This window comes from Salvelinus namaycush, chromosome 34, assembly GCF_016432855.1.
Source record: "Salvelinus namaycush isolate Seneca chromosome 34, SaNama_1.0, whole genome shotgun sequence".
NCBI lineage: Eukaryota > Metazoa > Chordata > Actinopteri > Salmoniformes > Salmonidae > Salvelinus > Salvelinus namaycush.
In genome coordinates this window covers 38,339,599-38,352,394 of record NC_052340.1, presented here as the reverse complement: position 1 = coordinate 38,352,394, position 12,796 = coordinate 38,339,599, and the positions used below count along the sequence as shown (strand labels likewise).

Below are 12,796 nucleotides of genomic sequence, written 5' to 3'. Positions count from 1 at the left end.
TTTAAGACCAAATTCTTATTTACAATTACAGACTACCCCAGCCAAACCCTAACACGGACGACGCTGGGCCAATTGTGCGTCGCCCTACGGGCCTCCCAATCACGGACGGTTGTCATGCAGCCCGGAATCAAACCAGGGTCTGTAGTGACACCTCTAGCACTGATATGCATTTCCTTAGACCGCTGCACCACTCTGGAGCACAAGTACTGTAGTGGGCAGCAACCATTATGAGCTGTGGTTATGAGTAACACTAAGTTGTTCTTTACTTGCAGTACCAGTCAAAAGTTTGGACACACCTACTCATTCAAGGGATTTTCTTTATTTTTATTGTTTTCTACACTGTAGAATAATAATAACGTCAAATCTATGAAACACATATGGATTCATGTAGTAATCGAAAAAGTGTTAAACAAATCCAAAAATAATTTTTATTTTAGATTCTTCAAAGTAGCTTGCCTTGATGACAGCTTTGCACACTCTTGGCATTCTCTCATCTAGCTTCACCTGGAATGCTTTTCCAACACTCTTGAAGTAGTTCCCACATATGCTGAGCACTTGTTGGCTGCTGGAGGTGTGTTGGGTCATTGTCCTGTTGAAAAACGAATGATAGTCCCACTAAGCGCAAACCAGATGGGATGGTGTATCGCTGCAGATGCTGTGGTAGTCATGCTGGTTAAGTGTGCCTTGAATTCAAAATAAATCACAGACAGTGTCACCAGCAAAGCACCACCACATCATCACACCTCCTCCTCCATGCTTCACGGTGGTAACCACAGAGATCATCCGTTCACCTACTCTGCATCTCACAAAGACACGGCGGTTGGAACCAAAAATCTCACATTTGGACTCATCAGACCAAAGGACATATTTCCAACGGTCTAATGTCCATTGCTCGTATTTCTTGGCCAAAGCAAGTCTCTTCTTATCATTGGTGTCCTTAAGTAGTGGTTCCTTTGCTGAAAATTAATTCCACAAATGAACTTTTAACAAGGCACAACTGTTAATTGAAATGCATTCCATGTGACTACCTCATGAAGCTGGTTGAGAGAATGCCAGAGTGTGCCACGCTGTCATCCAGGCAAAGGGTGGCTACTTTGAAGAATCTCAAATGTAAAAAAAATAATAGATTTGTTTAACACGTTTTTGGTTACTACATAATTCCATATGTGTTATTTCATAGTTTTGATTTTTTCACTATTATTCTACAGTACAAAAATAAAGAAAAATCCTTGAATGAGAAGGTGTGTCCAAACTTCTGACTGGTACTGTATGTAATAACTTTAAATCTCAACTTTGATCATTTCTGGTTTCCCTGTTGCTTCCCTGTCATCCCTTTCTTAGTGTTTTCTTAGTGTTCCTCTCTGGTCTCAGTAAGATGATGTAACATTTAGGGGCAAAGATGCACAGCAGCAGTCCAAAACTAGAGGCTAAGATGGCGAATATCTCCACAGCTACAGTGTACTTCCCAGGAGAGCTGACGTAGGCAGGGACGAAGGAGATCCATACGGCACAGAAGATCAGCATGCTGAAGGTGATGAGCTTGGCCTCGTTGAAGGTGTCAGGAAGTTTGCGTCCCAGGAAGGCTAAGAGGAGACAGAGAGAGGCCAGCAAGCCGATGTAGCCCAGCACCAAATAGAACCCTGGGGGCCAGGGCTCCTTACACTCCAGCACTACCATGCCAGTCAGACCCTGGTACGAAGAGTTCCTGAACGGGATGGAAGGAGCCATGAAGAGCCAGCCAGCACAGAGACACACCTAGAGGAAGGAGTGGAACAACAAGCATCATGTGGCCGGCCAACATGACAAACATCAAAATATTATTTAGTAGGACTACTGTTTAATGAGTTCAACGGTACTACCTGAGGTGCGGTGGAGCAGAGAATCAGTGTCCTCTGCTGGGAAGGTCCGAACAGTTTCATCAGGGCACTGGAGCCTGGTACAGTGGCCCTGAAGGCCAGCAGCACTACAATGGTCTTGACCAGGAGGCAGGAGAGGCAGAGCACGAAGCTAACCCCAAACGCTGCCTGGCGGAACCCACACGACCACGCAGAGGGACGTCCAATGAACAGCAGCGAGCACAAGAAGCAAAGCTTGAGTGACAGGAGAAGCAGGAAGCTCAGCTCTGAGTTGTTGGCCTTGACAACGGGCGTGGCCCGGAAACGGTGGAAGATGGCTGTGACGGTGGTTGTCGAGACAACACCCAGCAGGGAGAGTGACACCAGGATGATGCCCATGGTGTCATAGAAGGACAGGAAGTCTTCTATCCCAGCGACGCACTTCACCTTGTCTCTGTCTGACCAGTAGAACTCAGGACATCTAGTACAGTCTATGGAACCTGCATGGGAGGACACAATGCGCACACACATTGGTGTGCATGAAACGATATAGAAACGATATAGAAATAAGAGCAGTACTTTCAAATCATGGTGGGTTGTGTCACCGTGTGTGTGTGTACCTGTCTGGTTGCTGATCTCCCCAGCTGCACAGGGCAAGCAGTCGAAGCAGCAGGGAGGCTCTCCTGGACGACGGGCCTGTCTGCTGCCAGGAGGGCAGGGGGCACTGCACAGAGACACTGGCACCTGGGGAGAGATACAGCGCACAGTCACACACATAGGCCTTCCACTGTGCCTGTTAAATACTGAATAGGGGAGAACACTCTGAACCCACACAAAGGCCCTTCATTTACTTTAGTTCTAGTTAAGTCTTATTTGTGGAAAGTTGCATTTTTTTGCTTAAATGGAAACTACTCCATTCCACACCTCAGCTTCCAGTACAACCCACCTGTGATTGCCCTCCTATCCACACGATGGCGCTCTCGTCAATCTGCAATTGTTGGCTGAGGGGGGCAGAGCCGTCATAGCTTCCCACCTTCTGGAACTTGATATCTCCACTGCTGACCTTCTGCCAGTTAATAATGTCATAGAGGGGAACTGGCTCCCCGTTGGCATCAAAATGCACCTTCTCCCCAAACTGATTGGTGAAATTCACCCTCTTCAGGTGGTGTAAGAGCTGGAGGAAACCAGAGGGTGAGGGGAGGAGATAATGTCCTAAAAACATGTCACGTAGAAGGATTATTAAATATTACTGGAAATATACTAATAAATAATCATACTTACTTACTCTCACACACACACACACACACACACACACACACACACACACACACACACACACACACACACACACACACACACACACACACACACACACACACACACACACACACACACACACACACACACATACATCATACCTGTCTGGGTGTAAAATATGTGCTGGTGTTACACTTCTCCTGAGCTTGTCCATGTCCAGTAGAGTCACACTGTAGCAGCTGGTGTAGTGCGTGGGCTATAGCATACACTGCCTTATACACGTTATAGGAGATCCTGACCCGAGACACGTCAGAGTAGCTGCTCTCTGTGTCCCTCAGGTCTTCTGAACCAGTACATATAGCAGTCAGCCCGGAACCCTTTGAGCCGCTGCCCGCCCCAAAATCCAACTTGCAGCCAAACAGTTCTTCCCAGAACATATTGATGAACTCAGACCCCGGTGTGGGCGAGGGCCTGACCTTCAGCAGGAAGTCCCCCAGGCCAGGGATACTGACTCCTGGGAAGGAGAAGCCCAGGGTGCCCTGTAGCAGTGGGTGGAACTGAGGGGAGGTGAGCAGGCTGGCCGTAACCCAGGCCTCACTGGCCACCCACTGAAACCCTGTAACGTTCCTCACTGCCAGCTGAGGATGAGGAATTAAACAGTTGGTATTGTATGTTACTTATCCACGTTCTCAGAGAGTTTCTACATAGTTTTATTTAGCACAATAAAACTAGATAAAATAAATAAAAATGAAGTAAATACCTGAACATTTTAAAGAGGAGAACTCACCTCAGAGAGAAACTCCAGCAGTTGGCCCTCTGTAGCGAAGGCTACCACCACGCGAGCCCTGGAGCTCTGCAGGGTGTCGGCCATGGCACGTAGCCCAGCTGGGGAGGGCGAATTAGGGATGGTGAGGTGGAACGCCAGGCAGCCTCCCTGGTCCTTCAGCTGCTGGGTAAAGGCCTGGATGCCATAGCGACTGTAGTCGTCCGAGGTGCCCAGGATGCCAACCCAGCGCCAGCCGAAGTGGCTCACCAACTGGACTAAACCCCGAACCTAGGATGAGATAAAGAAGTGAAGGATTAGACAGAGAGCATGTCATAAGAGAAATTATGGGGCACATTTTCATAGCAGCAAAAGCAATGTTTTGAGAGAAACATTTACAGTAAACCGCATTGTAATCTGGCACCATGATTAAATTTGATATTTTTTCTTTAGCAATTTGCATTATAAGGAGGTGATTATTTAACTGGAGTTTAGTAAACTGAGAAATACACGAAGACATAAAAGTGTACTTAACACATTGCTTTTGCACTACTTATATCTAAAACTACTTATGTCTAAAACGTTCCCATCTTCCTTCATACCTGGAACAGGTCACTGGGCACAGTGCGCAGGAACGAGGGATAGGAGAGTTTATCTGTCAGACAGGTACAGGTCGCAAAGTAGCTCACCTGTGGAGAGAACAATATATTATACATGTTAAACTATCTGTCTCTGTCTCTGTCTCTGTCTCACCAATGGGATGTTGAAGGGGCCCAGGGTGTGAGCCACAGCCCCTGTAGGGGTGGAGGAGGCTAGACCGACGACAGCAGGTACAGGAGCTCCAGCCAGGCACCCAGGCATCCTCTCCTCCACCCCCTTCTCTATGTGCTCCTCAGTCCTCTTCCCAGTGACCACGGAGAGCGCCCCTCTCAGGCTGGTGTGGACGTGGTCACAGCTGTCCAGGATTCTGTAGCCTAGCCTCACACCTGGCAGTAAGGTTGAGTTACGGTTAATCTCATCCACCGTAAACACCATGGTCATCATCCAACGAAAGGCTCTGTGGTCAAAACTACACAGAGAGACAGGCAGAGAGACAGACAGAGAGAGACAGACAGGGAGAGGGAGACAGAGAGGGGTAGACAAAGAGGGAGGCAGAGAGAGAGATACAGAGAGGGAGACAGAGAGGGAGACAGAGGGAGACAGAGAGGGAGACAGAGTGAGAGAGGTAAAGAACAGCAGGAAGACTTTATGAAAATATATTCATTCCGTGCTCTCGGCTAGATAAAAAAAAATCTTAACAGGAGAAAAGAACATCCCGTTGTAATAATCCTACCATTGCTTCACTCACCCGTTGCACTGTGTGTGTTGAGGCTTTGTCCTGTAGCTGTGCTCTGGCTCTAGGGCCAGGTAGTGGAGAGGGAACAGACCACCTATCACTATGTCCCCCTCAGACTGCAGCACAGGCAGCTCACTGTCACCCAGACTCACACACCCTAGCCCCAGACCAGCCCCAACCCTGGATCCGGACCCACCAGCTGTAGCCAGAGAGGTGGGGTAGAGCACCAGGAGGCTGAGCAGAACCCACAGATGTGTTCTGTTGGCTGTCTGACGCAGTGTCAGGACCCAGAAGATACATATCCTGCTAGGTGTCTGTGGAGGTGCCCGCCGCAGTGTCCGCTGTTGCTCCATGCAGATGGGAGATGGAACAGATGATGCAAAGGGGGATATCCCAAAGACTGTTACCGCAATGTGGACAAAGCCAAGGACAACTTACCTGGCTGGCATGTAGACAGAGAGTGGGTGAGAGAGTGACAATATATATAGTTTATGCTAGAGAGGAGGGCTCCCTGTGATGTGTGTCAGATAGGTAGACGACCCGCCTTATGAAGGTAATCACATCTGCTTCACTAGTTAAATCAGATGATTGACAGCAGGCGAGGCCAATCAGTGGGACACACACAGAACCAAAGAGCAGTGCTTGATGACTATCACACTCCAATAGAAGCACTCATTGTCATGACACAAAATGCTGAACTGCAGGAAAGTACCTAGTCAAGTAATATCAGACTGCATGAATATGGAGACCACTAAACAGGTAAGAGGTGAGAAGATACTGATTCACATTAATATCATTTAACACTCTGCTGTTATTAGTATTTCTACATTCTGTAAATGTACATTGTACAATGAAATGACAGTAATCTCTCTGTAGTGAGATAGAGAGGGAGAGTTGATAGAGAGTCCGTGTTGTGAAAGGCAGACAGCGTAGACAGACTGAGTGCTGTCAGGGGAAAGGGATTCAGCAGCATTGCTTCCACTAGATATCAGAGAGACTGGAGAATCAGTGGAAAACACACACATGGGGGTGAGCACACACACCCGTGTGTTTCTGTGTGTGTATCCACAGAGAAGCTCAGTTGAGATGAGTGAGGCTTTGTGCCCAGATATGTTCCCTGCGGGTGCATATATAGGATGGAGAGGGAGAGGGAGAGGGAGAGGGACAGTAAGAGGAACAGGGAGAGGGACAGGGACAGGGACAGGGACAGGGACAGGGACAGGGACAGGGACAGGGACAGGGACAGGGACAGGGACAGGGACAGGGACAGGGACAGGGACAGGGAGAGGGAGAGGGAGAGGGAGAGGGAGAGGGAGAGGGACAGGGAGAGGAAGAGGGAGAGGGACAGTAAGAGGGAGAGGAAGAGGAAGAGGAAGAGGGAGAGGGACAGGGACAGGGACAGGGAGAGGAAGAGGAAGAGGGACAGTAAGAGGGAGAGGAAGAGGAAGAGGGAGAGGAAGAGGAAGAGGGACAGGGACAGTGAGAGGGGCAGGGACAGGAAGAGGGAGAGGGACAGTGAGAGGGAGAGGGAGAGGGAGAAGGACAGTAAGAGGGAGAGGAAGAGGGAGAGGGACAGGGACAGTGAGAGGGAGAGGAAGAGGGAGAGGCGGAGGAAGAGGGAGAGGTACAGTGAGAGGGAGAGGAAGAGGGAGAGGGACAGTAAGAGGGACAGAAATGAGGGAAAGGGAGAGGTAGAAAAACAACTGTGACTGACACCTACAGGACACACGGTGAAATAGCTTGGAGGTCTTCAATATTTATGTCTCTGACACTCATGTCTCATCACCAACCTGCAACCTCTGACCCCTTGCCATCCCTCCCCTACCACACCTTGCCACCCCTGCCACATGTCAAACATTTACGTTAACCTACAGTTTCACAGAGGTTGACATACCACTATAAAACAGAGGTAGAGAGAGAGAGAGAGAGAGAGAGAGAGAGAGAGAGAGAGAGAGAGAGAGAGAGAGAGAGAGAGAGAGAGAGAGAGAGAGAGAGAGAGAGAGAGAGAGAGAGAGAGAGAGAGAAAGAGAGAGAGAGGCCCCAGAACAGCAACACAATTAGACCCAACCAAATCATGAGAAAACTTAAAGATAATCACTTGACACATTGGAAGGAATTAACAAAAAAGCTGAGCAAACTAGAAAGCTATTTGGTCCTAAACAGAGAGTACACAGTGGCAGAATACCTGACCACTGTGACTGACCCAAACTTAAGGAAAGCTTTGACTATGTACAGACTCCGTGAGCATTGCTTTGCTATTGAGAAAGGCCACCGTAGGCAGACCTGGCATTAAAGAGAAGACAGACTAACCTCCTGCCAAATGTATGACCATGTTAGAGACACATATTTCCCTCAGATTACACAGACCCACATATAATTTGAAAACAAATCACATATTGATAAACTCCCATATCTATTGGGTGAAATATCAAATACTGTGTGCAATCATAGCAGCAAGATTTGTGACCTGTTGCCACAAGAAAAGGGCAACCAGTGAAGAACAAACACCATTGTAATTACAACCCATATTTATGTTTATTTATTTTCCCTTTTGTACTTTAACTATTTACATATGGTTATTTACATATGGATTTGAAATGTCTCTATTCCTTTGAAACTTTTGTGAGTGCAATGTTTACTGTTCATTTTCTGATTTTATTTCACTTTTGTTTCTTGTATATTCATCTTGCTTTGGCAATGTAAACATATGTTTCCCATGCCAATAAAGCCCTTTGAATTTAATTGAATTCGAAGGAGACGAAGGACAGCCATAAGGATCTAGATATATATATTTAAAGGCCCATTCACAACCACTCCACAGAGCTGCATAGGATTGTGGGTTGAGATCAAGCAGTCCTCTGCTCTGGTGATGGTGGGGGTGGTTGTCCAATGAGGCCTACCTGCTCCCTCTGGTGGACAGAATGAGGCAGTGAAATAAATCATTAGAATGGGGTGGTTCTCCAACGAGGCCTACCTGCTCCCTCTGGTGGACAGAATGAAGCGGTGAAATAAATCGTTAGAATGGGGTGGTTGTCCAACGAGGCCTACCTGCTCCCTCTGGTGGACAGAATGAGGCAGTGAAATAAATCGTTAGAATGGGGTGGTTGTCCAACGAGGCCTACCTGCTCCCTCTGGTGGACGGAATGAAGCAGTGAAATAAATCATTAGAATGGGGTGGTTGTCCAACGAGGCCTACCTGCTCCCTCTGGTGGACGGAATGAGGCAGTGAAATAAATCATTAGAATGGGGTGGTTCTCCAACGAGGCCTACCTGCTCCCTCTGGTGGACGGAATGAGGCAGTGAAATAAATCGTTAGAATGGGGTGGTTCTCCAACGAGGCCTACCTGCTCCCTCTGGTGGACAGAATGAAGCGGTGAAATAAATCATTAGAATGGGGTGGTTCTCCAACGAGACCTACCTGCTCCCTCTGGTGGACAGAATGAAGCGGTGAAATAAATCATTAGAATGGGGTGGTTCTCCAACGAGACCTACCTGCTCCCTCTGGTGGACAGAATGAAGCGGTGAAATAAATCATTAGAATGGGGTGGTTCTCCAACGAGGCCTACCTGCTCCCTCTGGTGGACGGAATGAAGCATTGAAATAAATCATTAGAATGGGGTGGTTCTCCAACGAGACCTACCTGCTCCCTCTGGTGGACAGAATGAAGCGGTGAAATAAATCATTAGAATGGGGTGGTTCTCCAACGAGGCCTACCTGCTCCCTCTGGTGGACAGAATGAAGCGGTGAAATAAATCATTAGAATGGGGTGGTTGTCCAACGAGGCCTACCTGCTCCCTCTGGTGGACAGAATGAAGCGGTGAAATAAATCATTAGAATGGGGTGGTTGTCCAACGAGGCCTACCTGCTCACTCTGGTGGACAGAATGAAGCGGTGAAATAAATCATTAGAATGGGGTGGTTGTCCAACGAGGCCTACCTGCTCCCTCTGGTGGACAGAATGAAGCGGTGAAATAAATCATTAGAATGGGGTGGTTGTCCAACGAGGCCTACCTGCTCCCTCTGGTGGACAGAATGAAGCGGTGAAATAAATCATTAGAATGGGGTGGTTGTCCAACGAGGCCTACCTGCTCCCTCTGGTGGACGGGGTTCAGAGATGCATTAGATTGGCATTAGCTGATGATCTTAAAGAATAAGTTTTAGTTTCAGACTCTCTAATCAAGAGTGATTTTACAGCTAATAGTAATTTTAATAATATATGACATTTAGCAGACGCTTTTATCCAAAGTGTCTTGTAGTCATGTGTGCATACATTTTCAATGGGTGACCCCGAGCAGACAAGCAGTCAACCACATATCTCAGTTACACTAAGTACATTTATCCTCCATAAAGATTTTTTTATTTAGAGCCTGGACCTCCTCCAGATTGTGACCGGTCTCCAGTGGATCGACAGTGAAGCCTGGACCTCCATCAGAATGTGACGGGTCTCCAGTGGACAACCACTGAAGCCTGGACCTCCTCCATATGAAGCATGGACCTCCTCCAGAATGGGATGGTTCACCAGCGGATTGCCAGTGCAGCCTGGACCTCCTCCAGAATGTGACGGGTCTCCAGTGGATCGCCAGTGCAGCCTGGACCTCCTCCAGAATGTGACAGGTCTCCAGTGGATCGTCAATGAAGCCTGGCCCTCCTCCAGAATGTGACGGGTCTCCAGATGATCGCCAGCGAAGCCTGGCCCTCCTCCAGAATGTGACGGGTCTCCAGTGGATCGCCACGGAAGCCTGGACCTCCTCCAGATGAAGCATGGACCTCCTCCAGAATGGGATGGTTCACCAGCGGATCGCCAGTGAAGCCTGGGCGTCCTCCTCTGTGTTTCACAACCCCCGTCTCATGCCCTCCATAGGGGGGTACCCTGGGTATCGCTATCCGTTGTGGAGAGAGACCCGGCCACAGTGACTATCTGCTTAGCATCCGCCCCAACAACCAACCTGCCAATATCCCAGTAAACAGCATGGTGAGGTAGTTTTTTGTCTTTTACCCAATTCTAACTATTTATTTCACTGCTTTACTGCATTACTTGAAATACCTACTTTACTGCATTACTTGAAAAACCTACTTTGCCTATTATAAATCCCTCCCCAAAAAACGTTATTCCTCTATGACACGTTTCTCTCTGTTCTGGTAAGGTGAGACAGCTCTTGGAGGCGCTGTGTTTGGGAACAGGTTGGGTCCCCGGTGGGGTGGGTGGAGGCTGGGGGTGGTGTGTGTACAGGAGAACCTGAGGGATGTGGAGGCCCGCTATGTGCATGTGTCTGAGCTCAGGCCAGAGTATGAGGCAGTGTCGCACTGGACCATGCCCTACATGGCCTACTGCAGAGAGGGTACCTTTCAGTGGTGGGATATATTCACACACACACACACACATACACACACACACACACACACACACACACACACACACACACACACACACACACACACAGGCTTGCGAGTGTTGGCATTTAATCCTATTTTGTTGACTTATAACCTGGAATTAAAATAGATTTTTTGGGGTTTTGTATCATTTTACACAATATGCCTACCACTTTGAAGATGCAAAATATGTTTTATTGTGAAACAAACAATAAATAAGACAAAAAAACTGAAAACTTGAGGGTGCATTACTATTCACCCCCCAAAAGTCAATACTTTGTAGAGACACCTTTTGCAGTAATTATAGCTGCAAGCCTCTTGGGGTATGTCTCTATAAGCTTGGCACATCTAGCCACTGGGATTTTTGTCCATTCTTCAATGCAATACTGCTCCAGCTCCTTCAAATTGGATGGGGTCCACTGGAGTACAGCAATCTTTAAGTCATTGCACAGATTCTCAATTGGATTGAGGTCTGGGCTTTGACTAGGCCATTCCTGTTATGCGGAGCGACACAGGGGAACTCAAGAGCAGACTCAGATGAGGAAACAGGGGTGAATGCTCCAACATATTTATTGTTACACAGGGAGATATGGAGTGCAGATCTGGGGAAGCTCGGATGAGTTGCAGACAAACCAGAAGTGGAGACTGAGGTTTGAGTTAGCTGAGTAGAACAGGGTAAACAGGTCCTGAGGGGAATCCAAGGTGGTAGTGGTGAGTAAAATCCAGAGCAAGGTAGTTGGGTGGTGAGATGTGGAACAGGAGACAGGAGCCAGAGACAGAGCGGTAATGAGGAGAGATTATGATCTGGCAGAGTGGAAGTGGCAGGACTGGGGATTTGTAGAGGTCTTGATTACGGAACGAGTTGCAGCTGGTAGGGATCTGCCCTGACTCCAGCACACCTGTCTCCAACCACACAATCACACAGAGAGGGAGAGGGAGAGGGAGAGAGAGTGTACAGGGGGAGTAACTGCAGGTCAAGAAGACACCGGATGAACACCAGAGGGCGTAGCAGGAGCAGATGTGACAATTCAAAGACATTTAAATGTTTCCCTTAAACCACTCGAGTGATGCTTTAGCAGTATGCTTCGGGTCATTGTCCTGCTGGAAGGTGAACCTCCGTCCCAGTCTCACATCTCCGGAAGACTGAAACAGGTTTCCCTCAATAATTTCCCTGTATTTACTGTAGCTCCTTCCATCATTTCTTCAAATCTGACCCGTTTCCCAGTCCCTGCCGATGAAAAACATCCCAACAGCATGATGCTGCCACAACCATGCTTCACTGTGGGGATGGTGTTCTCGGGGTGATGAGAGGTGAGGTGTTTCAGTCAGTAGTCTGGCAGATTGCCAGTTCCTGGTCACGTGCATTTCAAATGATATCGTCTTGCTTTCCATAACTTCTAGAGACACAAAGGAATTCTCCGGTTGGAACGTTATTGAATATTTAGGATAACAACATCCTGAAGATTGATTCTCTACTTAGTTTGACCAGTTTATTCGACCTGTAATATAACTTTTTGAAGTTTTCGTTCGAGTTCGCCTGGATCTGCGCGAGCGTTTGGACATGTGTACTAAACGTGCTAGCAAAAGGAGCTACTTGGACATAAATAATTGACATTATCGAACAAAACAACAATTTATTGTGGACCTAGGATTCCTGGGAGTGCATTCTGATGAAGATCATCAAAGGTAAGGGAATATTTATGATGTAATTTCGTATTTCTGTTGACTCCAACATGGCGGAGAAATGTTTTTTATATCTGAGCGCCGTCTCAGATTATTGCATGGTTTGCTTTTTCCGTAAAGTTTTTTTGAAATTTGACACATCGGTTGCATTAAGAACAAGTGTATCTTTAATTCTATGTAAAACATGTATCTTTCATCAAAGTGTATGATGAGTATTCCTGTTATTAGATGTGGCTTTCTGGAATTTCTCCAGATATTTTGGAGGCATTTCTGAACATGGCGCCAATGTGAACTAAGATTTTTGGATATAAATATGCACATTATCGAACAAAACATACATGTATTGTGTAACATGATGTCCTATGAGTGTCATCTGATGAAGATCATCAAAGGTTAGTGATTAATTTTATCTCTATTTCTGCTTTTTGTAACTCCTATCTTTGGCTGGGAAAATGGCTGTGTGTTTTTTGGACTTGGCGGTGATCTAACGTAATCATATGTTGTGTTTTCGCTGTAAAGCATTTTTTAAATCGGACACGATGAGTAGATTAAC

General features: G+C 47.2%; 1 protein-coding gene across 1 annotated transcript; it reads right to left on the bottom strand.

Moving 5' to 3' along the window:
- Positions 1–1,326: 1,326 nt before the first annotated feature.
- Positions 1,327–4,899, bottom strand: LOC120028791 (extracellular calcium-sensing receptor). Its single transcript, XM_038974032.1, has 8 exons — positions 4,609–4,899; positions 4,458–4,544; positions 3,880–4,146; positions 3,254–3,631; positions 2,782–3,009; positions 2,456–2,579; positions 1,860–2,335; positions 1,327–1,755 (listed from the first exon to the last, which is right to left on the bottom strand). The coding sequence occupies exons 1-8, from the start codon at positions 4,897–4,899 to the stop codon at positions 1,327–1,329; spliced, it is 2,280 nt and encodes a 759-aa protein (XP_038829960.1).
- Positions 4,900–12,796: the final 7,897 nt, after the last annotated feature.